The sequence below is a fragment of the Nannobrachium achirus genome (assembly GCF_963921795.1).
Source record: "Nannobrachium achirus genome assembly, chromosome: 18".
In the NCBI taxonomy this organism is placed as follows: domain Eukaryota; kingdom Metazoa; phylum Chordata; class Actinopteri; order Myctophiformes; family Myctophidae; genus Nannobrachium; species Nannobrachium achirus.
This window is the reverse complement of record NC_137825.1, coordinates 56,946,021-56,973,344: the sequence shown is the minus strand read 5'-3', so window position 1 is coordinate 56,973,344 and position 27,324 is coordinate 56,946,021. Positions and strand designations below refer to the sequence as shown.

At 42.9% G+C, this 27,324-nt stretch overlaps 1 protein-coding gene and 1 long non-coding RNA gene across 2 annotated transcripts in view; both read right to left on the bottom strand.

The window, feature by feature from the left end:
- LOC308303313 overlaps positions 1-27,324 on the bottom strand; it is a 468,570-nt gene that overhangs the window by 86,717 nt on the left and 354,529 nt on the right. The window lies entirely within an intron of this gene.
- tex2l (testis expressed 2, like) lies at positions 296-27,323 on the bottom strand (the record flags this gene model as incomplete). The annotated part of the gene is made up of 11 exons (XM_080748330.1): positions 296-487; positions 1,510-1,630; positions 2,367-2,576; positions 3,919-4,056; positions 5,937-6,069; positions 8,795-8,894; positions 15,675-15,824; positions 17,213-17,484; positions 19,108-19,432; positions 22,222-22,422; positions 25,947-27,323. The coding sequence occupies 11 exons, from the start codon at positions 27,321-27,323 to the stop codon at positions 296-298; spliced, it is 3,219 nt and encodes a 1,072-aa protein (XP_080604456.1).

Here is a 27,324-nt window from a genome sequence, read left to right as displayed (position 1 = left end):
CAATAAATGATCGATTAAATAAAACAAAACAAGAATAAAACGAGTCAATTCAAAATTCATAAAAAATGAAAGCTAAATAAGTAGAATAAGTGGCCGCACCTGCAGCAGGCGGGCTTGGTCTCGCTTGCCAAAAATAACAGAACACCATTTATGAGTGATCATTTTCTTAAGCAGAACTTGAATTGCATTTTCAATGTTTTGTTGTCACACCTCCACCAGTCTGGGAACCCATTCGAGGGCCACTTTTCTCTTTTTGCATTTGCCAGTCTCAGAGCTCCACTGCAATTGCATCAATCTACCACACGGGGTCACTACTACTCAGGCTCTGGCCCAGTGGTCCCACTGGCATCTTCTCTATGGACTCCATGGAGGGGTTTCGGGATGGTGGCGACTGAGTGGAGAGATGTGGGGATGAGGGAGGACTGTCAATCCCAGAATGCATCAGGGGCAGGAGGATATCGTCCATGTTTGGGAACACAAACACTTTCTGAAACAACAAATGAATACAATGACAGTGAGAATCTCTGAATAAGGATGCTAGGGTTCAAGGTTCAAGGTTCAAGGTTCAGTTTTATTTGTCTCCCAGGGGAGAAATTTGTCTTGGAGACAGAGTCACAGCTGCATACATATAAACACTTAACAGAAAAAAACAAAAACAAAAAAGAAACTCAAAAAAAAAGACAGCCAGAAAAATACACATACAACCCATAGAGCCTGTCCTCAATTAGTTATGTGTCTATCATTTAGCATTTTGATTGACAGAGGAACAAACGAGTGCTTATATCTATTATAGTAGCATGTTGGGGTCCTAAATCTCCTGCCCGATGGCATTAGATCGTACTCTGGTTTCAGAACATGCAAGGGGTCGGACAAAATGTTCCGAGCTTGTCTTACTACTGCTTGCTCAAAGATGGCTTGAGGGGTGATCGGGGGGGTGGCCATACCCATGATCTTCCCTGCCATATTTGCCAGTCTAGCTATTTGAGACTTGTATGCAACAGTCAAGTTACCAAACCAGCTAGACATACCATATCTCAGGATGGATTCAATACTAGCCCTATAGAAGGTCAACATAATATTTACACTGACTCCAAAAAGCCTTAGTCTTCGAAGGTTCACGTGGTCGACCTAACCTGCAAAGGTTGTTATAACTTTTCCGTCACCGCATTTTATTAAGGCTTTCTGGGGGAAAGCCTGGTGTTTGTTCACAACAGGCCATTTGGTTTCCGCCTAAAGAGGAAACCACTAGAAGAAGCGGCGTCACTTAGTTTTGGTTCCCCCTGTTCGTTTCCCCAATCAATCCCCATTGTAGCGCTGAAGTTAAAACTGAATCTGGTTTGATCTTTCCGGAGAATTGTAGTCCTTTGAGGACTACAACATGACGTGCTGTGGTTTCCGCTCCCGACCGGATCAAACCCCGAAAAGTGAAGTGATCCCAGACTAGCATTTTATCAGCGTGTCTTAATCCCTTTGCCTCTATATTGTATCACCACGCTAACATGAAATCACCTGGAACTCGTCCTGAAGTTTCTTCTCGATCCATTCAGTCACGTGACAGAGGGTCACCTCCCGCTCCCCTAGTTTGGGACAGACACGTAGATCCAGCCTCGGCGGGACGCAAAAACTGTACCTGTGCACACGCACATAGAGAACAAATAAATGCAAATGTGTACAAACATATACAGACAGATTCAGACACAGAAGATCCATGATATATAGACAAGCAGCCATGTGACTTCTACTGCTGTTTCAGTCGTTAGTCGACTACCTTTTTTCACTGCCGAAAACTAAATAGAAACTAAATAAAAACTAAGCTATGATGACTAAAACTATGACTAAATATGTTGGCAATTTTGTCAACAAATACAAACTAGACTAACATTTCACTGTACAGACTAGTGGAGAAGAGATCCAGTAGAACTAAAAGACACGTAATTTTATGTTTGGTTGCACTCGGGTGTTGCACTCTGAAAATAGCAGATCTACAAGCTCACAACGCGTCGCAGCACCAAGTGTGTAAAATGTTCCATTACGACGCCATCAAGGCCCGCCAAAAATGTTTTGTCGACAAAATCAACTGTGCATTTAGTCGACCAAATAAATATTATGATATTTAGTTGACTAAAACTAGACAAAAACTAAAACATTTCAGATGACTAAAATATGACTAAAACTAAATCACATTTTATTCAAAAGACTGCAACTAAAACCAAATGAAAAATGTGCTGCCAAAATTAACACTGGTGCAGTCTTTCCGGGTCACTTTGCCTGTGTAGTACAACCAAACTTGTACCTGAAACGATAGGCTACAACATGTGTAACATGAGCAACCCTAAAATAAAGACATAAAATACATCCCATCATACCATATTCTGTCTGTAGGCGGAGGCGGGATGTTGATGGTCAGTGTCCCTGACAGTTCTCGGACCTCGACGGTGAGCAGCAGGGGCATGTTGGACATGTTTTCCATTTTCTTCTTGATGAACTCGTTCTCTGTCGCCTTCTGGAAGTACTTCGATTTCGCGATTTTGTCCATGAATCTCAAGATCTTCCTCCCGGTCCTGCCTCCCGTTGCCCTGTGGGGGGAGGGGAGAGGAGAGGAGAGGCTGTATGAGTGGATTCAACAGTGAAACACGAATGCAAAGTAAAGTTGGTGTTTTGGAAACTGGAAATCAACTAGAATGTGACATCGGCATTCATGATACTTGATCAATAATGTAGAGATGAGAACTCAGTGACACACACAGGGGTCATCGCCATGTTGGCTTGTGGTGGACATTTTTGCCACGGACATAGAAAATGAGTATTATCAGAAACAAACAAATGTCCCTTTCCTTCCTTACATCATGGGTCTTCAACAGGGGGTTAGAGTTACTACAGGGGGTCCTCAACACCTTTGAGTGACAGAGAGTTTTTTTCTCCTTTTTTATATTAACCACTTGAACACTAGTGTCCATATTCTGAGAACTTTAGCCCAAAATAGCAGATCTACAAGCTAACAACGCCTCGTGCTGCGAGGCGTTGTGAGCTATTTTCGGCAAAGAGGTTTGGTGCAGAGGGGAAAAAGAGCAGACTAAGTACAGAGTGAAAGGTCAAGTTTATTAACTCTTATTGTGCCTATCCCGAACTAGTTCGGGATAGTTTGGACCTTATTAACGTTCGGGGTGCCAATCCCGAACTAGTTCGGCTTTTTATAAAAAATAAAAAAAACATCCAGAGGCCTTACCGAAGCACCGGGCTACATTTTCGAGCCGGGCCGCCGGCCGTCATCTGTTTACACGGCCCGCGAGAGCGTCGCGCCGCCGATATTTGCCATCCACTCCAATGCAATCCAGGATCTTTAGAGCTCATTTTCTCTGTTCCATGCATATCCATGAGGTGTGCAAAATGCGAAAATAGGGCTTCTAAAATGCTTGGTAGCCAATAGCTAACTTCAAGCTAACTTCATCCTGTTCCTGTTCATGCGCAAAGGAAAGTGTTCAGGCGCGTCATGGCTGCGCACGGCTTGTGCATATACAGCGTATGTCTATGGTGGATTCTATGCCCATTGGGCGCCCTCTAGTGGTGATTCTGGGCACTGAAAGGGTTAAGTATTGACGGTTCAAGTGGTTAAATATCTGAAAACACACATTGACATGAATCCAACATACACTGATGATTGTGCTGTCAAACAATGAAACTATATGGAATCTATGAACAGTTTGTGGGGGTCCCTGCTTCATCTCTCTCTCAACTAAGGGGTCCTTTGCCTGAAAACATTGATGACCCCTGCTTTACATCACAGCATCAAACCTATTGGGAACAAAGGCCTTATCCGAAGCACTGATCGATGAGTCATAAAAGCAAAGTTGCTAAATAAAATGTTTAAAAAGAAAGAAGATAAAAGGGAAATTCAGAAACAACACAGGCAACTTTTACCCCTCAGCTCCGGGGGGCGGCCCCTTCTCCCCCATCGGTGACTGAGAGTCAGACAGAAAGACCTCCTCCTCATCAGAGGAACCGGCGCTGGAGGACTCCTCGTCGCTGTCGGCCAACACATTGAGGATGGACCTGCCGCTGCAGACACACACAGACAGGGGCGTCACAAGAGGGGGAAAGTGGGACTGAGTTACTAGGGCCCAAGGTGTAATTATTCTATAATTTAGCTATTGAAAAATAGCAGATATACAAGCTCACAGCGCGGCACCGAGTGCCGCGCTGCGAGCTTGTAGATCTGCTATTTTTGAAAACATGTACCTTTACCTTTGAATATATGTATTTTTTAAGCGAACATTTGTAACTCAAATTCTGGTTCTGGGGGGGTCCCTGGAACTAAATATTTTGAGATGGGGTCCGTGGCCAAATACATATCATTTTGGGGGTCCGTCACATGAAAAGGTTTGAGCACCACTGACATAGAAACATAGGTTTTTCAAAAAAACAAAAAATAGCAGATCTACAAGCTCGCAGCGCGGCACTCGGTGCCGCGCTGTGAGCTTGTAGATCTGCTATTTCGGAAATCCATCTGAAAATATTTTGTGCCATGGACCCCATACAAGACTTGTGGTGTTAAAAAATGTCAAACATGTTCAAATATTTGAAAAAAGAATGTCGATATTGTTTTAGGTGAAAATAGCCGATCCTATATTAGGGCCCTGGGGGTCCCCAGACTCCCCTGCTTTAGACCACGCACCAACATAACTCTGAGACTGTACAAATGGAACCAAATGGACCATGGACCATTTGGTTCCATGTGTACACTCTCAGAGTTACAGCCATATACAGTAAGTGTCCATTTGGTTCCTAACTAATCTTCATATATCTGGGGACCCCCTGGAACCCCCTCAAGGACCCCTGGGGGTCCCCGGACCCCACTTTGAGAACCACAGAGATATATGGATGGATGGTACAGAATAATGTTAATCATCATGTTTCGTCTCTGATGTCTCTGGTCTTACTGCCACTACAACTCCCTTGTCATGTTCCTCTATTTTTAAAGTGTGAGATGTATTAAAGAGTATCGCCTTCTTTCTTGTCCTTTTTCTTTCTCTGCACAACTATCTACACATCATTTAGCAATTACATTTAGAACTTTTTAGGCAGCTCTTTTTTGAAAAACTCTTTCAAAGTGCTTCACTTAAATAGTTATACAAAATGCAAATGAAAACGCATATCATACATAGCAAAGTTATAGCGAAGCATAGAAATGTTCTGTTCCAGTCACTGCAATGTGGGCAGTATAAAGCCTTCAAGCCACAGTGTGAATCTATGACAGACAGACCGTGCTCTGGCAGGAAGCCAACTAATAAAGGTAAAGTGCAGTACTTCTCTGTTAGATCAGACTGGATGTGTTTTTAACAGAATGGTCCTACATACAGTATGTGCTTGTGTTTATGTGTGGGTGGTGGTGTGGTGAGGGTGGAGGGGGGTTCCCGTACATGCAGCGGAGCATATCGTCGTTGTCGCGTGGAAACCTTGTATGTCCAAAACCGTTCTATTTGTATTTATCATTTTAAAAATTATATAAACTAGCGAAAACCGCCGATCTACAAGCACACAACACCTCGCACCTTTCACCAGTTTTGTGCAACAGTCTTGTATGATGAAGCAGGGCTTTACTTTATGAAAAATATAAATGTGAAACTTGGGGATACAAGGTTTCTGCCCGACAGTGACAATATATTATATCAGTGACAGTGATTGATGGCCTTACAGTAGGCTATGTATACACAGGAGAATACATGATGATAAAATAACTAAGTGTCCGTTTTGTAGTGAAATTACATCGTGCTGTGTGTGTGTGTGTGTGTGTGTGTGTGTGTGTGTGTGTGTGTGTGTGTGTGTGTGTGCGTGCGTGCGTGCGTGCGTGCGTGCGTGCGTGCGTGCGCGCGTGCGTGAGAAAAATCACATCAGTTTGTGGACTGCATGGACGTGTGTGTGCATTCTGTGCGACTAACCCCAGACTCCCGGTGTCTGCCAGACTGTCGGTGTCCTGGCCTCCCTCCTTGCCCAGTTTGGACAGGTTGAACTTGGTCTGCAGGGTCATCTGGAGGCCTCCGGTGTAAACCAACCCCAGCTCCAACCACAGGCCTGTAGGGTCATTTGGTTCCATTTGTACACTGTCAGAGTTACAGACTCGTATGGGTCCATTTAGACCCCCTAAAAGAACTCCAAAAGTTTCATTTTCAGAAAAACAAGCTCGTGTGGAGTTAGGAGGTTTTGACCGAAGGGCTTTTTACTACTTTTCATTGGTTCAATATTATTTCAACCAACACTCAGATGTAAAGGGTGTTCAATAGCCCTGATTTATGCCAAAAAAAAATCAAAAACAATCGGGTGGAGTTAGCTGCTTTGGCAGAAAGTGTGGAGTTAGGAGGTTTTGTCCCAAGCACCTTTTACTACTTTCCTTTGGTTATTTAAATATTATTTTAACCAACACCAACACTCAGATGTAAAGGGTGTTCAATAGCCCTGATTTATGCCAAAAAATCTAAAACCTCAAAAATGGAGTTAAGAGGTTTTGGCCAGACAGTAAGGAAAGGTCCATGCTAATAATGTACTATAACACACGCACGCACGCACGCACGCACGCACGCACGCACGCACGCACGCACGCACGCACGCACGCACGCACGCACGCACGCACGCACGCACGCACACACACACACACACACACACACACACACACACACACACACACACACACACACACACACACACACAATCTACAACAGTGTTACCATACCCACCCCTATTCATCTTTCACTTCATGAGAAATCTCAGCATAGAAGAATCTAAAATGTAATAATATTTAACATATAGCATTTGAAATTCCGGATCTGATCGTTTCATATATAGTAGAACCACTGTCTGGTTCGATCCTTCCTCTTCTGCCCAATTTACACCACAGGAATATCCTATTCAAAAAGACAATTAAATGAAGACAATGGCATGGTGTTAGCTTCCTGCCTGGAGGGCCAATCTGTGTAGGTACTTAGTGAGTGGATTAAACAGCTCTGCAGTGATTACGAAGGCTCGGAACATTACAGTAAATTACAACAGATTATAATTCCCGTGAGGTTGGGATGACACATGTTGTGTACTGAGCAGGGGGACAGGCCAAAGCTGAAAATGGGATGATCTGTGGACAAAACCTGTGACTTGGGTAGACTGGTTGTGTAATGCCTGATTTCTACAGTACTTAGTCGCACACCAGCATTTGCACACTGAAAATAGCAGATCATCGTCACTGTCGGGCAGAAACCTTGTATCTCCAAATTTAAAATGTGTACGTTTTTTTCACAAAGTAAAGGCCTGCTTCAATAGACAAGGCCGTCGCACAAAAGTAGTGAAAACAGATGATCTACAAGCAGAGATCGGCTGTTTTTTTTAGTTAATTCTTTTAAATGATAAAAACAAACGGTTTTGGACATACAAGGTTTCCATCCGACAGCGACGTCATGATGCAGTAGAGAGCATGTTGTTATAGACACAGATGGTGGGGAACAAAATGCACAAAATCATATATTTGGGGACACTCCAAATCCATGGATAATTATTGTGTGAGTGAAGGTGACTTTGCTTGATTGCCTGATTGTCTCTCTCTCTCTCCCTCCCTCTCTCTCTCTCTCTCTCTCACACACACACACACACACACACACACACACACACACACACACACACACACACACACACACACATACACACACACACACACACACACACACACACACACACTGCAGCAAATAATAAAAAGAAAGGTTGCCGCTAAAACAAACTTGGAGTACTTGGAGGCCAGCCCGTGTCATGAGTTACAGCAACCAGAGTGCGTGCGTCCCTGTGTGTGTGTAGTACGGTAGGCTTGTCACAATTATTACATAATCGTCTAATCGCAATTATTTGACATAATTGCAATTATTTTGTCATAATCGTTTACATGTTGAAAAATGTTCATATATTTTCAAAAATGTTCAAAAATAGTGGAAATAGCAGATCTACAAGCTCACAACGCGTCGCATTTGCGCCGCGCTGCGAGCTTGTAGATCGGCTATTTCCACTATCAATGTGTTTTTTTTTTAAATATAAAGTTATCAAATAAGTCAGTCATTTCTTTGTGTATTTAGGTTACGTTACTTCAAAGCCTACAAGCCAGACAGAAATGCAATAATTGTCAACGACAAAAACACAATTAAATCATTAATTGCAATTATTCGAGTGACGATTAATCGCCATGTAAAATGTCATCATGGTGACAGCCCTGTGTGCATGGGTGTCGCACCAAATTCTGGGCCCTGGGTACAAGGATTCACTGCGGGGCCCCTGTGCTTTAGCTATTGAAAAATAGCAGATATACAAGCTCACAGCACGGCACCGAGTGCCGCGCTGCGAGCTTGTAGATCTGCTATTTTTGAAAAATCATGAAAAAAATTTGAAAGGTTGAGGTTTTTTGAAAAACCTGTTTCTATGTCAGTGGAGCTCAAACCTTTTCATGTGAAGAAGGACCCCCAAAATGATATGTATTTGGCCACGGACCCCCATCTCAAAATATTTACTTCCAGGGACCCACCATGAGCAAAATTTGAGTTACAAATGTTCGCTTAAAAAATACATATATATTCAAAGATTTGCACACATTTTCACGACTTTTCAAAAATAGCAGATCTACAAGCTCGCAGCGCGGCACCAAGCTAAAGTATAAAATAATTAAGGCCCCTCCACCACCTTGGGCCCTAGTACCTCAGTCCCACTTTCCTATCCCTTGTGACGCCCCTGCCTGTGTGTGTGTTGCGGTGTGTGACCGTCAGGCCACGCTCACCTTTATGGTTGACCTCTGGGCGGGAGGTGGCAGTGATCTGAGGCAGGCTGGAGCCCATGTCCAGGTCATTCAGGGTCAACTCATTCATGAAATAAGGCAACTTGGAGGCAGACAGCAAGCGAGAAGAGAGAAGAAAACATGTCAACTCACGGATGATTACCCGCAGAAAGCGCATTCATAATCACACTTTAAGGACAACTTTAGTTTTTTACAACAAGGGTTCATATTTTAGATATGTGTTATATGTAGATAGATGTAGATATGTAATTAAAAATATAAAAGATGAGTGTTAAAATTATTTAATTTACTTCTTTCTATTGTTTTAGAGATTCTTATTTCAGTGGTTGGGGGCATGCGTACAAGTGGCTAAATATGTCATTTTACACAGAATAAGCCCATTCCCAAGATACAACGCAACCTTTCATGGTTGGATGTGACTTATGGGGGCTAGAAGTGTTACTGGAAATAGCAACAAAGAAACTGCTGGCTTATTGTGTCTAAAAAGACATATTTAGCCACTTGTACGCATGCCCCCATGTTTACGCATGCCCCACATTTTAGCACGGTAAACGCGATAAAACAATAGAACGAAGCAAATTAAAACATTTTAACACTCACTTTCTCATTTCTCTAATTACAATCTAAAATATGAACCCTTGTTGTAAAAAACTAAAGTTGTCCTTTAAACATTATTTCAATAATGTACTGCAGGGTTCCCCAATGAGTTTTCTCCAAGGGCCGAATTATGTCTAGGGTAACAAGCCGAAGGCCACAACAGTGGGGGGTCGACGGCGGCGTTCCTGCTACTCCAGCGACAGTTCAGATATACTAGTGTTGTTGCTGCTCTTATACCACCATTATCATAATTGTGGGCTCGCCTAAAGGCGAGCACACTTTAGATATTGTCATTATTGTGGGCTCGCCTATAAGGCGAGCACACTTTAGATATTGTCATTATTGTGGGCTCGCCTAAAGGCGAGCACACTTTAGATATTGTCATTATTTATTTATTCCTAGATCAAGTTCTCCTCAATACTTTGGCACCTTTCTACTCCTACATACTTAATGAGAAAATGAAAATAAAAACATCAATGTGTTCAGCTTACAGTGGCGACGTGTGCTATTACTTTATACAGCAATCGGCCAAATGGTGGCGCTGTAGGAAGCCTTCGAAAGTGCGATCTTTGAACAGGTATAGCTCATGCTGTGTTATACATACAGCCATGAAACCTGTATACACTTATGCGTCTCCTCATGCCGAACAACTTTTACCCTCTGACCTTTAGGTCTCCCACAATTCGGAATTATATGAAAAACAGTAAAAATCTATCTCCTCCTGGGATTTTCGCGTCAAGTGCACAAAACTTTTTTCACATGAACTTTGGACCAATACGGTCAGATTGATCAACCAGATTTTTTTTAAAGTGAAATATAATTTTTTAATAATTCAATAAATATTGCGGTTTTATGCAAATTATTCTTCGGCCTCTAAATCATACATGCAAAGTTACAAGTTCATGGCATTTGGCAAAGATGTGGAGGGTTAGTCAAAGTATCACTGAAACCAATTTTATTCCAACCGGCCAAAGGGGGGCGCTATACGAAGCGTCTGAAAATTCAAACTTCAAACGGGCATAAGTCATGACTCGTTTCGTTTGAAGACATGCAACTTGTTACACGCGTGCTTTGACTCAAGCGGAAGACATCTGTGTCGTTGTTAAGTAAGCTCCGCCCTAAGATTCTCCGCCATTTTGAGCAGTTTGTAAAACGCGTAAACCCGCTTTTATTCTGGAATTTTCGCGTCACGTGCACAAAACTTTTTTTACGTGAACTTTGGACCGATATCTAAAGATCTGTCAGATCGGATTTCTTTAACATTGAAACATGCTTTTTTAAATAATTCAAACAATATTGCATTTTTATGCAAATTATTCTTCTGCCTCTAAAACATACATGCAAAGTCACATTTTCATGACAAAATAGTGTAGAGGGTTAGTTCAAATATCACTGAAACCAATCTTACCCCAAATGGCCAAAGGGGGGCGCTATATAATTTTGAGCAGTTTGTAAAACGCTTAAACCCGTTTTTATTCTAGGATTTTTTTTTGCAATTTGCATGAAACATTCTACACGCAATCTAAGGACCTTTATCTAACATGCCTATGAAGTGCACACAAAAAAATTATAAAATAATAATAATAAATATAGCTGCAAGCAGCGATAAAGTGTCCAAAGCCAAAAACACCTCAAATCATGAACACAGCCTGGGATGTGCGTGAAATCTTGCAAGCACATTCCCAATAGGTCAAGGAACAGATACCAACCTTCTCACATTGGCCTGTTATAGCGCCACCAGCGGGTCAACTTTTGCACAACACATTTTTGGAACAAAATGGACCAATCTTTGACGTCAGTAACGTCAAAGAGAGCACTGCCTGCGATCTTGACATTTTGTGCTTTTATAGCCATTGCTTTCTGCCTTGAAGCGAGCCCACAATTGTTTCGAAGGAACAATATTTTTCTAGTTTCTATACTAAGCATATCAAGTATCAAAAAACTTCGGTTCCTTTCTACTCCTACATACTTAGTGAGAAAATGAAAATAAAAACATCAATGTGTTCAGCCTACAGTGGCGAAGTGTGCTATTATTTTATACAGCAATCGGCCAAATGGTGGCGCTGTAGGAAGCCTTCGAAAGTGCGAACTTTGAACAGGTATAGCTCATGCTGTGTTTGAGGTAAAGCCATGAAACCTGTATACACGTATGCGTCTCCTCATGCCGAACAACTTTTACGCTCTGACTTTTGACCTTTGACCTTTAGATCCCCCAGAATTTTGAATTATATGAAAAACAGTAAAAATCTATCTCCTCCTGGTTTTTTTTTGTTACGCGCACGAAACTTTTTTCACATGAACTTTGGACCAATACGGTCAGATTGATCAACCAGATTTCTTTTAAAGTGAAATATAATTTTTTAATAATTCAATAAATATTGCGGTTTCATGCAAATTATTCTTCGGCCTCTAAATCATACATGCAAAGTTACACGTTCATGGTATTTGGCAAAGATGTAGAGGGTTAGTCAAAGTATCACTGAAACCAATTTTATTCCAATCGGCCAAAGGGGGGCGCTATACGAAGCGTTTGAAAATTCAAACTTCAAACGGGCATAAGTCATGACTCGTTTTGTTTTAAGACATGCAACTTGCTTACACGCGTGCTTTGACTCGAGCGGAAGACATCTGTGTCTTTGTTAAGTAAGCTCCGCCCTTCGATTTTCCACCATTTTGAGCAGTTTGTAAAACGCGTAAACCCGCTTTTATTCTGGAATTTTTGCTCCACGTGCACAACACTTTTTTTACGTGAACTTTGGACCGATATCTAAAGATCTGTCAGATCGGATTTCTTTAAAATTGAAACATGCTTTTTTAAATAAATTCAATGAATATTGCAGTTTTATGCAAATTATTCTTCTGCCTCTAAATCATACATGCAAAGTAACATGTTCATGGCATTTGGCAAAGATGTAGAGTGTTAGTCCAAATATCACTAAAACCAATCTTACCCCAATTGGCCAAAGGGGGGCGCTATATCATTTTGAGCAGTTTGTGAAACGCTTAAACCCGTTAGGATTTTTTTTTGCAATTTGCATGAAACATTCTACACACAATCTAAGGACCTTTATCTAATATGCCTATGAAGTGCACACACACACACACACACAAAAATCACACCCGTGTGAAGTGGAGCTGTGTGTGTGTGTGTGTGTGTGTGTGTGTGTGTGTGTGTGTGTGTGTGGATCATGTGTACCGATTTTTGTGACATTTGAAGAAAATATGTAGGAAAAGGAGCAAAAAGTGTGTTTTGGAGAAAATGCAAGATGGCGGAAAATCTATCATGGCGCAAATGGGCGTGGCCTATATGGGGAGATGCGTCATGACCCAAGGAATCCAGGGAAAACATATTTTTAATTTTCCGACCTACAGTTCAAGAGTTACAGGCCAAAATGTAAAGTGGGGTGTTATGGCGCCACCATGCGGCCAAATGACACAATTATTTTTTATTTAATCCTTGAAATCATTATGAACCTCCTCTCCAAGTCTTGAAACTCTAGCCCCTATGGTTTGCGAGAGACAAATAATTGAATGTGAGTTTTTGCCATTCCCATTATAAGTCAATGGGGAAAATTAATTCACTAATACATTAATATCAATTAAACTATTGAACCTTTCTCTTAGCAAGTTACTAGCCCACGATTCCCGAGTAAGCCGGTCGATTTGACATATGGCGCGAGTGTGTGGTGGCAAAACTGTGGGACTAGTAGCGTGCCGAAGTTTAGGAAGTTCAGGCTACATACAGACACACAGACAGACACACAGACAGACCCACACGGCCACGTATAGGGAGCCTGTGCTTCACACAGCTCCAAAAAAAAATAATGAATATAGCTGCAAGCAGCGATAAAGTGGCCAAAGCCAAAAACACCTCAAATCATGAACACAGCCTGCAATGTGCGTGAAATCTTGCAAGCACATTCCCAATAGGTCAAGGTACAGATACCACCCTTCTTACATTGGCCTGTTATAGCGCCACCAGCGGGTCAATTTTTGCACAACACATTTTTGGAACAAAATGGACCAATCTTTGACGTCAGTAACGTCAAAGAGAGCACTGCCTGCGATCTTGACATTTTGTACTTTTATAGCCATTGTTTTCTGGCTTGAAGCGAGCCCACAATTGTTTCGAAGGAACAATATTTTTCTAGTTATTATTGGTTGTGGTACTAATAATTTAGCCCTGGGATTCTTAAATCCTGTGTTGAGTGTCACACAAGGAGAATATGCACTCCTTAACCCTGCAAGGCCCAGCGTTGCTTTTTGGCAACATTTTTTAAAACATTTAAAAAAAGAAAATTATAATTAGTTTTCCTGTTCTTTTTTCACATTACCATTAAATCCTATTGTTTAGTATTACAATGCCATTGGCCACGATATTTGCATATAAATACCCCCCACAGAGGCTGACATTCACACCTCCCAGAGAAGTTGAAATTCCAGCGTCTGGACGAACAACATCTCACTTTTTAACTGAAGCTAAAACATAAGTAAAATGCATGTAATATTTTTTTTCGTGATCATTAGAATGTCTAGAACATGTACATATGTTAATATTGTGAAAAATATCCCCAAAATGCAAATTAGAGCATGATTTATGATTTATGGCTATAAAATCTTACAAAAACATTATTAATTTACATTACATTTTCCTGTGATTAGGACTCCTACAACACCATCTGATTTAAAACAAAAAAAATTGGCCAGTAGAAATTAATTCGGGTCTTGCAGGGTTAAAGTTGAAACATGACTGGGGTTGTTGGGGGCCAGACAGTAGCCCCCCCGCGGGCCACAAATTGCCTGCGGGCCACCTATTGGGGAACCCTGATGTACTGTATGTAGAGGCTCTGAAACAGCACTGACTGAGTGATTTGATTAATCACTATTTGTGCACGTGTGTAATGTTGTGTCCCCCCCTCGGTTATATATTTCTATTATGTCTTTTGTCTCTGATGTTGTGTGTGGCTGCAGCATTTTTTTTGATAGAAGATTGATTTTAGAATTTATTAGAAGTTTGCAATAGAAAAAAGTACAGTTTCATGACAGTACAAATCACTGGTACAAGGTCAACTAAAAGGAGATCCTAGAAAGCCGAGGCTTTTTTCCACAGGAACCACACTTTAAGTATCTCATATAACATTGAAAGACAGACGGATAGAACATACTTTATCTAGGATAATATCAGTTTCAAAAGCATAACATCAAATACAAAGGCAGAAAAGAAAGAAAAAAAAAAGGGGGGTGGGGGGGGGGGGGGGGGGGGAGAATGGGGGCTTAGTCTATTTGGTGAAAGCCCAAGACTAATTTCCCTTGTGGACAATAACAGTTACCTTGACCTTGATGTAGTTTTTATGTACTGTAATTATGAATGGGTTCTATGAGAATGTAGAAGATAAGATTGTATTACTTTATTATTGTATTACTGCCCAAATGTTCAGATTGCAACCGTTGCTTCTCACCGGTCCTGCATTTCATCAGCCCAGCCTCCATCTGGAGACTAATTCTAGATCAGGGGTGTCAAACTAATTTTAGGTCACAGGCCAGACTGAGCAAAATGCCGGGCCGGTTCTGCCTGTATGAACATGCGCGTGCATGCATGCATGCGCATGCACAAGGATGTTTTTCCCCCTAAGCGTCTCTTGTGTGACCCAGTCTCTGCTATAAAAACGAAATGGTTTACTTTTAATTTTGTTTTGAAAATTAGATGGCAAACATACTGTCCGTCTCTCTCTGTCACACACACGCTCGCACGCAAGCTTGCACGCACGCGCGCACACACACGCACACGCACACACACACACACACACACACACACACACACACACACACACACACACACACACACACACACACACACACGTGCGCGCACACGCACACACACACACTCACACACACACCCAGTGAGTGTCATGTGTCTGTCTTTTTCGTGAGCAAATGGGTTGCATCGACAACAACGGATTTAAAACAACACATCTATTGCTAATTGAGTTAGTCTTTTGTGAAATAAATGGTTTACTTTATGCTATCCAAGTAAATGTATAGACAACCAACGCTGTCATCTCTAGAATCTAGATCTACCCTGGATCTACCCTGGAGCAAGATGTTGTGTGCTTGTAGATCCGTTATTTTCCACTATTGGTAGCTTGTAGATCCGCTATTTTCACTATTTTAAATCATTTTAAAATGAAAGATACAAAACGAACAGTTTTGGACATACGAACGTTCCACCCGACATTGACGCTATGTGTATTAGAATCCCTCTCACTCTGATCTTGCTCAGCTTCTTCTGTATCTTGTTGGAAACCATGTCAGACCAGTGTCTCTCCCGCAGGAAGTCCCAGAAGATCCGACCAACCAGAGCGTTGGCCCATGCAGTCTGGCCTTCCCCAAGGCGCTGTGGGAGAGTGCAGGTGCACTGCAGGAAGGAGAAGACATATTTTAAACCTGAGTCATGGCTGAGAAAAGACAGAGTCATAAGCGCAAACCGAAGAGAGCTAAAAGTACAGGCAAGGTACAGTATGATGGATGATGATGTTATTAGTTGCTATACCATGCAGCTGGTTTAAAGGAGGAGTAGTTCACCCCCAACATGACTTTTTTTTTCCTATTGATTACTCATGCCATGGAGACTTGAGTTCAAGAAAATTCTTTCTGTATTTTTCGTATTCCTAAGACAAACATTTGATTATAGTAAATTTACCCCCATTGATTCCGGATGGGGACCCAAATGCATTCGGGTCAATCAATGGGGGTACATTTATTTGTAATTATTGTACTAAAGAAAAAAAATATATATATATTATTGAACTCAAGTCTCCATGGCATGTAAGCCACTTGGTCTTTTGGTCTGTCCGTCTTTAAGCCACTTGGTCTTTTGGTCTGTCCGTCTGTTTTGAAGCAACTGAGAGCTTATCGCAGCTTATCTTGAAATACGTTCCTGTTTCATATCAACTATTGTTACGTTTTAGAGTAGAATGCACAAAGTTAACCTGGGGTACTGTGTCTTTTCCCATTCCCAGGATCAGTGGTTGCCAACCTTTTTGAGGAAGGGCGCCTTTTTGGGCACAGAGCACCCCTATAACCCAGATTTCTTTTCATCCAGGGCAGGGCACACCTAAATTATATTGTTACTTTTCCCTCCAGCACCTTATATTCATGGTATATGAATATAATTTAACATAACAGTATGATAGGCCCTACCATTTTAATTTCTATCATTATAATGATGATAATAATCTATCTATCTATCTATCTATCTATCTATCTATCTATCTTCAATGGCTATATGCATCAATATCAAATGATTCCTTTCCATCTATCAAACGTGACTCATTAATTATGGTACACTCTCAGTTAAAGAGGTGGTGCCCTAGTTTTGTACTTTTTCTGGTTTTCATGTGTCTAGGAGGTTGACAGTAGTACTTTAGACCCCCTAGTGTGGTTGTTATGAGCAATTATGCATTCTCTTTTTATTTGGGTTTTTAGCTGGACAACACACGTGGGTGTGGCTAACTTCAGCTGGGTCACCACCCACCATGACAACCACGCATACCAATGAACTGGTGGGTGTGGCCACATAAAACATAATTTTAACTCTTTCTGCACACTTTTTTGTAAACATTCTTCCTCCTAGTATAATCATAATAGTAGATAATCATGTTTTATAGGGGGGGAAATCATGGCACCCCATCTTTAAGCTAACACCGAGTAGTGTTACAGCAGTAGGTATCAACATGTCTCCCCTGAAATAGCATGTTATGCTATACTTTGACTTGCTTCATTACCACTCAAAGTATGACTCACGTGTCCATTAGCTGTAGGACTTGTCTGTGCGCTGCTCGCCACCGGGCTGGCGAGGGGGCTCTGTGGCAGCTCTGTGGCCAGGAGATGAGCCATGTAGCTGGGGTAGTCCAGCAGAGAGAGGCCCCTGGAGATGCTGCTGACGGAGGTCCGGTTGGAGGGGGACGTGGGGGTCAAGGGGGTCTCGTCGTCTGTGCTGGCCACCCTGCTGGAGCTGTGGCTGCCCTGGGGGGCCAGGCCCGAGGGACCCCCACTCTGTAGAACTGATGTGTCACCTGTGGTGGAAAAAAGTACTCACATGTTTTACTTAAAGGGGTACTGTCACCTAAAGGGGTACTGTCACTTTAAAAAGTCATCTTAAAATATAAGTTAATATTTTTATGATGTCATTGTGGGAATGCACAATTATAAGCCAATCAAATTAATTACTTAGACTACTTACTGTACTGGTCAGCTGTTGTTGGGGGGCGAGGGGCAGATTACACTGTGACATGAGTTTCAGACTATTTCAGACCGTTTTTAGAGAGACCACGTGACCTACTGTATCATACTATTATAATTTCGGGGCGTGTCAGCGGGCCTTTAAGTAAAAGCATCAATACTGCTTTTACTTTACCCCACTGATTATGAGATACATCTTTCAGAATTATTAAATAAAATGTATTTATTGAATTGTTTTTAATTCAAAAATGTCAAAAGAAAAATATACATAGAAATACATAGCAAAAATTGCCAAACTAGAAGCTCACAACGCGTTACGATTGGTAGATCGGCTATTTCTGCTATTTGTCTACAACGAGGGTTTACTGTGAGTAAGTGGTTAACATAGGACTCTACATGTTCTCCCAGGTGAAAGGCATGTATATAGATACATAATTTCAGTAGTAGTTTGTAGGCAGTGTGTTTTTTCCTGAAAAAAAAAAAACGGGGCCAGTGTGCAAAGCCCTTAAAAGCACTGTTTAAGAAGAAAAATAAAAAGCCCTATATACTTTGTTGCACGATAGTGAGAAAATACTATTTCTTTTCTTTTTTGTGTGTGCCTATAGTGCCTACTGCCCTACTGCCTATGACAAACTAGGAACAACAGGGAGAGACAGAGAGCCTGTTTCACCCGTGCAATAAACTGGCCAATGCAGGGTACCAAAACCCAGTAGGAATACCAGGTTGAAAGTGATCTCCAGTCATCTGTGAGAGAGCTGAATTCTCTGAAATCATCTCACTACTTTTTCCCCCCCATCATACCTAGAAAGGAATTGACTCTGGAATGCAAAGAATTGGAGCATATAATCCATAATCCACACATAACAGAGCATTTGTGCAGATATGCCTTATCGTTCCTCCTCTCTATAATCACTAATGCATTAACACATTTAGGCCGGGTACACATTATTACGCATTATTTTATGCTTTAGCTATTAAAAATAGCAGATATACAAGGTCACAGCGCGGCACCGATTGCCGCGCTGCGAGCTTATAGATCAGCTATTTTTGAAAAATCGTGAAAACTATATTCTATACGTTTCTATAAGTGTCTTCTAAATCCTTCTAATCTTTTTTGAAAAAACTACGTTTCTATGTCAGTGGGGCTCAAACCTTTTCATGTGAAAGTCCCGCAAGATTTTATGTATTTGGCCACGGACCCCCATCTCAAAATATTTTGTTCCAGGGACCCCTCAAAAGCAAACTATGACTTACAAATGAAAATACATATATATTCAAAGATTTGCACACATTTTCATGACTATTTTCAAAAATAGCAGATCTACAAGCTCGCAGCGCGGCACTCGGTGCCGCGCTGTGAGCTTGTATATCTGCTATTTTTCAACAGTTAAATCGTTAAATAATTCTAGGCCTAAATACATTAACATTTCTCCTACCCGATCTGCACAGACTTCTACCGCGCAGCTCTTTCCCCCTCTCCTTCTCCGCCTCCACACCCATCGAGGCAAACTGGAAGCTATGAAACCACTCTTCCTTCTCTCTCCCCGTGCGGCCAAAGAGGTAGAGGGTGGTGGGGAGGTCAGTGTCAGGTTTGGTGGTTGTGGGCTGTCTTTGGGTTGCTCCTAGTTCATTGCTCGGTTCTTCTCCATCTCTCCTCTCCTCTGTCCCTCTCTCTAATTTCTCTTCTTCCAAGGGTCTCTCTCCCGCGGCCAGCTGGATGCAGATCGGATACTTTGGGTTCCACAGCCTCTTGCGAGCCAGCACAGACGGCAACAGATGCACCTAACAGAATAGGAATAGCATTAGAGTTTTATGGATGGAAGTAAATCGTTTATTGTTGCGACCGAAGGTATACCATGAGAAATGTCGTAGCTTGTCCTTCCGTGACGGAAGTGATGTCACGTTACATCACCTCCTCAAAGATCAAACCCTGGATATCCATACTGTCACTGTGACATCACTTCCTGTTCCACTTTCTGATGTCATCAATCCCAGGCCCTAACTGGCCCAAAAGCCAGCTTTACTCTGATTTACACCCTACCTTCCATTAATATTAAGTCCATATATGTATATGGATATATATTAATAAAGCCCTTATGCCCATATATGGAGATCCCCAGGCATCAAACCCAGGCCCTAACTCGCCAAGGCCCTGCTTGGCTTTACTAATTAACATACGTTTTATGCCTATATATGGAGATCCCTGTCCCAATGTCATCAATATTAAGGACAGCCCTGTCTCATCATACAAGACTGTCACACAAAACTAGTGAATATAGCAGATCTACCATCACACAATGCCTCACAATGCGAGGCATTGTGTGCTTGTAGATCGGCTATTTTCACTATTTTAAATCATTCTTAAAATGCTAAATAGGCTACAAACAAGGTTTCCACCTGACAACAACGATAAGTGTGCTGTATAATATTGGTATAAATATGAGCAATATTGGAATGTTGAATTCCTTTGTGTCATTCCAATGTCAAATAATTTGTGAACACAAAATAAATGTTGCTCCAACTCCCACTAATCAAGACTACAAATCATGATTAGTAATCACAATCAGAATATTTTATCGAAATAATCAGGATTATCATTTTTGCCCAGAGTCGTTCAATCCTAACCTCACATCATCCCTAATCTCAAAACAAAAAGAACACAAATGGACAAGGAAATCCCTTTGGTCTTGATCACTATATGTGCATCCCGACAACAGCAGCAATGACAACAGCAGCAATGAAGCGGAAATTTAAAAAAACTGAGATTACGGATGGGGGACATGGGCATGGCAAGAGACAAATTTAACTCTACAATGTGAGTACTGGGTCAAAATAGTGAGCATGCTACCATGGTAATCAGCTGAGCCATTAGAATGTCTCTACCCTGGGGGTGCTTGGTGGCACAGCCGGTTAGTGCACAGACTAAATGCTCCATTGAGTTACAAGGTCCCGAGTTTGAATCTGACTCCTCCTTCTCCCTGACCTCAGTTTCATGTCTCTCTAAAGTCTCAGATAACTAGACCAGGTCAACCTGGTTGTGCCAGACCCCCTGTCTGTCATCATCATTTATGACATCATGCCTTTTGTAGGCATGTCATCATCATGTCATCATCATATATACCCTTTATATAGAAAACCCGGACAGACAGACCGACATTTGCTTATGTAGGCCTACCCATTTCATGGGTCTGGCAAAAACTAAAAAAAAAAACTCTACCATGTTAAAGTGATCCCTGGCTAATACGACAAATATTCCTTAATACATTATAATTGTCCTCTATAACTACAATGTAAAATTAAAAACACCTTCAATATGTTATTTCTTCAAGAAATAGCTAATCTTTCACTCAATAGGGGAAATGCATGTCGCAAGTTGATGATGTCATAAATGTCATGTGTGATCTATTCCTATGGAATTTATGGAATGCATGTGCAAATAATACATTTGAAATATCGAGTTGATGCTCATATTAACCATATGAAGTATTAAGTTTGTTTTTATTTTCACATGCGTTTTTAATTTTACATTGTATCAATAGAGGACAATTATAATGTATTATGGCATATTTGTCGTATTAGTCAGGGATCACTTTAATAGATGTATTTATTGAAGTTTCAGCGTTAGTTTATGCAGGACACGGGAGTCGCCCGCCCAGCTGTAGTCAGCTGTCAGTCAGCTCTGCTCTCATTCCTCATTCTCATATCTGATGGTCATTATGTCACATGACTGCCATACTCCAATCAAAGCTCTCAATCAGTAGGGAAGGCTCCTTTAAATACGGCTTGTTTTCTCTACCTATGCTTGTTTTCTCTACCTATGCTTGTTTTCTCTACCTATGCTTGTTTTCTCTACCTATGCTTGTTTTCTCTACCTATGCTTGTTTATGCTTGTTTTCTCTACCTATGCTTGTTTTCTCTACCTATGCTTGTTTTCTCTACCTATGCTTGTTTTCTCTACCTATGCTTGTTTTCTCTACCTATGCTTGTTTCCTCTACCTATGCTTGTTTTCTCTACCTATGCTTGTTTCCTCTACCTATGCTTGTTTTCTCTACCTATGCTTGTTTCCTCTACCTATGCTTGTTTTCTCTACCTATGCTTGTTTTCTCTACCTATGCTTGTTTTCTCTACCTATGCTTGTTTTCTCTACCTATGCTTGTTTTCTCTACCTATGCTTGTTTTCTCTACCTATGCTTGGTTTCCCAAGCTTCGGAACACTCGCTGCTAGCTGCCTCCAGCCTCCACCTTTGCACGATCAGTCTGGCAAAGCTCAAATACTATAATAATATGATTGTCTGATTAAGTTACATGTCAATGTTGTTAAGCTCAAATACTGTGATATTGACTGACTAAGTTACATGTCAATGTATTGCTATTGTTCTGCTATTGTATCCCTATGGGGGGTATTACTTAGCGTTCCCTGATTTTGCTTAGCATGCTCGAAAAGCATGCACACAATTCAGGGAACATATCCGAACGCGGAGCCCTTTAACGCCAAGATTAACTGTATTCCATTTACTTTGAAGCGAGTGTTCCTGACTACATTTTACAGTAGCGACAGAGGTGTTCATACCTTACTGTCCGCCAGCTGGAAGTAACGGGACCTCACGAACGTGATGTCGGGGAACTTCTCGTCGTATGTGGCCCTGCGGCTGATGTTGGAGCGCGGAGAGTCCAGGCGAAGACGGGAGCCTTCCAGGGTGGCAAACACTGACTGAGTCAGAGATGGGTGGTAGGATTCCGTGTCATATTCACATATCTCATTCATCCAGCCCTGAAACAGAAGCAGTGACAAACACAGTACATTAGGTTGCATTACTAAACAGAAAGTACAATACACGCTTCCAGAGAATTCACACACAATAGCTTCTTCTCATAATTTATCCCATTCGAGAATACTAATGACTAAATCATACTTAATTCTGTACCAGGTTCCCTCCAAGCAGTGGCTGTGCATTGTGGAGGAAATATATGTGATGGAGAGATTTACACACAAACTCAGGATACAAGAAGAACTAACTGTTCCTTGAGAAATGGGAGGACTGAATATAAAACAAAATGACACCACGAATATCTGACGGACAAAAGTGTGATCATTAAAATGTTGTACTAATGTTGACCCTGTACATTTTTTTGTACATGTAACGAACTGCAAATACAAATTAAGTAAAAAAAAAATCTGCACCAGGGTCACTCACCAAAAATAGCAGCTCTACAAGCTCACAACGCAGCATGCTGCATAAGTTTTGAGCTCGTTGATCTGCTATTTTCGGTGCGCAACCATGTATCCCGAAGTGAGTTTGAAAACATGACCAATGATGAAAAACTCCCATACCTACTGGGAAAAATACAACAATGTTTGAACACAGCAGCAAGATTTGTGAACTGTTGCGACAAAAGAAGGCTAGAAACACAACCACCCTAAGGACTTCAAACCATGGATTGACATCTAGACCTACTGCACATACAGTATGAAACAGAGCTGCTACTTTTAAATGCATTTTGAGAAAAGATAATGCTGTTATTTGTTCCAAAAGCTTTATACCCTGTACATAATATAAAATGTCACAATGCGACATAGCTCTGTTTACACAATGCTGTACCCCCTCCCAATGTATATATGTTCCCCATTTTCGTCAGTTTTTATTTTGTTTGTGACACTACTTTGGCAATCACGTTTTCTCATGCCAATAAAGCTCCTTTGAATTGAAAATTGAATGAATTGTATATAGTTCAGGCTTAACAGAAATACAGACTAAATTTCATTCATACGATTCTGAAATATCGATTGTAATGCAGTAAGCGAGCATACAGCAATATCCACTGTACGTATAGGTTAACATGAGGACCAGATGGAGGTAGGATACTGGGGTTATAGTAATATGATAGCACTGTCAATTAACCAGGTCAGGGCTGCATGCTGCGTGGGAGGTGGGGGTGGGGCTTTTTGATGGAACAAGCAGTGCCTGAAGCCACCTGACCTTTTCCCTTATTATTTTCCCTCTTTCTTTTTGTCAGTAGCATTAATAGACCAGCCAATAACACCAGGCACGTGCACACAAAGACATCAAAGGGGGCTTGAGCCCGAATACAGGAAAGGTCGACCCAAACTTGTTTCCCAACGGGTCTGTGGCTTTAAGCTAGATGCAGAATAGACCGAAATCTAATCTTTGCTTCTGGGGGTCCCTGCCCTGGAACAAAATATTTTGCGATACGGGTCCATCCGTGGAACAAAATATTTTGAGATGGGGGTCCGCGGCCAAAAACACATTTTGGGGGTCCTTAACACTGATAAGCACATTCTACAAATGTCTTCTAAATCCTAACAGTTTTCTGAAAATAAACTTATGCTGCTAACATTTTTTCTAAAACTTTGTCATGTCAAGGACCCCCAGAATGATATGTATTTGGCCACGGACCCCCATCGCAAAATATTTTGTTCCAGGGACCCCCAGAAGCAAAGATTTGACTTTTGTCTATTCTGCATCTAGCTTAAGGCCACAAACCCGTTGGGAAACGAGTTTGGGTCGGCTTTGTTTTAGGACAGCTTTTCCTGTTACCCTTGAGCCCCTGCCCTTTTATCTGTCTGTAAAAAGTTCCATCTCCAGACCATGAATGCAGTTTTTACTGTGGTGAAAGAAATGCAAATGCCCTCTTTCCATGCCATACCTGAAGGCAGCATTCAAGAGAATTGCCTTGTCCAAACTCTCCTGAACCTGCAGCATCTTCTGTTGAAAGAATTGCCCTCTCTGTGTTGAAATCCATGCCGTTACGCCACATTTCCAGTATTCACTTGATTATACTTAGTTCAGTGTGATATCACGCCCAGAAAATAGCCGACCTCCAAGCTCACAGCGCGTTGCGCTGTGACGCGTTGTGAGCTTGGAGGTCTGCTATTTTCGATATTTTCACCAAAAGGCCCTTTTAGAAATTTCAGCCCTTGCCTCTCTAACATTCTCTGCACGTCCCTGGTCAGTAGCATTAAAATAACACTGAATCCTGCTGCGGAAGACTGAGAAACGTTGTGCTGTAATGAAAACAACAACAAAGCAAAGATCAAAGTAACGGCCACATTCTGTATCCTCCGTCATTATAAAGACCCCAGCGGAAATCTCCCCGCGCGCAGTCTGACATTGCAACCTTCACATTAAAGCCAAATGGCTAATTGCCACAACACGGTTTGGCAAACACAGCTTGGGTGTCACAGTCTGCTTACCACTTTCCACACGGTTACATCCTCCTTTGGGGTCTAAAACTCAGTTAATTATTCTAGAGCTGACATTGGCTTGACGGGGGAAAGCTGCCGTCTCTTCTGTGCACTGCGGTAAAGCTCGGCTAGGACTTTGAGGATAATTACAGGCTGCAGAGACTTTTTTAAATTATTTATCTAGAAGACAGTAATTGCGTGTCGGGGCACCTCGTGTGGTCACGTACATCATTAGGATATCTTTGGGGTGTGAAAAATGTCAGTTGTTCTAATTGTCGGCACGTCTCTGCTAGAACACATCAAATATAGGACAGGTCATATTGTATAATTAATGCATCATTAAAACACATAACATTATGGGCTGTAAACAGTATGCTTATTGCTTGGCGTGTACCTAACTTCTGAGTTATTCTGTTTATTAAAGGGCTGCAAAAATATAGCAAATATTACTGAGGGAGAGCGAGTGCAGCAACAGCCGCGGCAACTGCCGACAATCAATCAGCGGCACCTCTGCAGCAGACATTAGCCGCTTTCCAATCCGAGGGATTCACACTTTGAAGTGCGCATTTCAAGGGCTATGACGTCACTGGTCACAGATCTACAAGCTCACAATGCGTCGCAACGCAACGCATTGTGAGCTTGTAGATACGCTATTTGGCGCGGCCCAGTGACGTCATAGCCCTTGAAATGCGCACTTCAAAGTGTGAATCCCTCGGATTGGAAAGCGGCTATTGTCCGACGGTACCTAACCTATAAGCTCAGTAAAACTAAGCCTAAACCTATCCCTAACCCTAACCACCGTCGGGCGACGATGCCTGCCACGGCTGCTGGTCTGTGCAGCGATGCCTGCCGCGGCTGTTGTCGGCAGTTACCGGCGCCGCCGCGTCTGACACCGGTGAATGCACTCGCTCCTTCTGGGATTGCTCCTGACAGCTGAGGCTGTTGTAACTTGTACCCATATTTTTTTAATATTTGATCCCCCCCCCCCCCCCAAAAGCATCATGTCATGTGTGAGAGTTGTTTGTTTAGTGAGAATGTGATTGCGAAATGTGATGGAGCTTTCAGGGGAGTAGGATCATTTCCACCGTTACCTTTAGGACTTGGGGCTCTGCGCTGGCGGTGCTGCCAGCCGCCACGCCCAGGGCCTTCGCAGGCCTGCGTGCTCTGGTGCAGGACCTCGCAGAGCCCAGCCGAATAAGCAACAGTCCCAGCATGAAACCCATCGCCAACCCCACGGCCAGGCCAGAAAGGTAGGGACTGAGAGGCAGGGTGAAGTAGCCATAAGACAAGGCCGCCACAAAGAAAAGGCTCATCCGTGGTAGGGGAGGAGGAGAAGGAGGGTGATGAAGGGAGTCCCTCCTGACCACGGGTACCAAAGGTAGCAACGTGCAAGGAACAGGCAACCTCTGCCGCTGCCTGCAGGTCTCGATGGCCACCACTTGCATCACGTCGTCATCCGTGCATATTTCCAGCTGCTCTTCCCTGCTGGTTATTAGCCCGCCGCAGTGCACAGGGCAGGGTCTATGGTCGCTTTTCCTTGCATGTCTGATGTACGGCCAGTCGAACGCTGGCGGAGAATCAGTCCCCTTCGCGCTCCCCACAGGCGACTCTGACACCCCTGCATCCAGGCTGCCCTCCTGTCCCAGATCTCTGGCCTGGTTTGGAAGCTGCTGGGCGCGACACTGGTGCTTGGGGCTGCCCGCGCTCTCCTCCCTCATGATCTTGTTGAACATGTTGCTCAGAGGCTCCTGCACGGCCGAGAGCTTCCTCTTGGTATCCTCCAGCTCCATCTTGAAGAACCCCGCCTTGTTGGGGCTCTCTCCGCTGGGGGAGAGCGAGCTGGGGGAGGGCGGCGCGGTGCGGGAGTCCCCGTTGCCCCGGGCGGCCTTGGGCTGCGTCAGCTGCTTCCACAGGTGGAGGTTGAGGCGGGAGTCCGACTTGGACTGGGACACCTCGGGCTCCGAGCGCGAGAGCTCGGTGGAGATGGACTTCACGAGGCTGAGCAGCGGCCGGGGCCGGAGGGTGGAGCCCTCTTTGAATTCCAGCTCCGTGGACAAGGACTTGACCAGGCTGGCCAGGGGCCTCTTGGGAGGCGAGGACGGGCCCGGGGACAGGAAACTGGAGCCCGTCATGGCGGCGTAGTCGGGGGAGGAAGGCGAGAGGGGCGCGTCGAGCACGGGGGAGTGCGGCTCTCCGCCGCCCCCCTCCGAGGTATGTCTCTCCTTGGAGAGGGAGATGGACGGGCAGTTCTTGTCGCGTTCCAGGGAGAAGAGGAGTTCGTAGTCGTCCGGGCTGCCCCACTGTCCTTCTGTACCGGTCAGCTGGATCACAATGTCCCGAGGGAGATGCCCCTTGGTCCCATGGGCGGTGGCACCACCACCCGCCGGAGAATCAGGAGGAGAATAGTGCCAGGAGCTTCCTCGGTCATCTCTTCCTCCGCTTCCTTCATCTTTTCCGCTCTCTGCCATT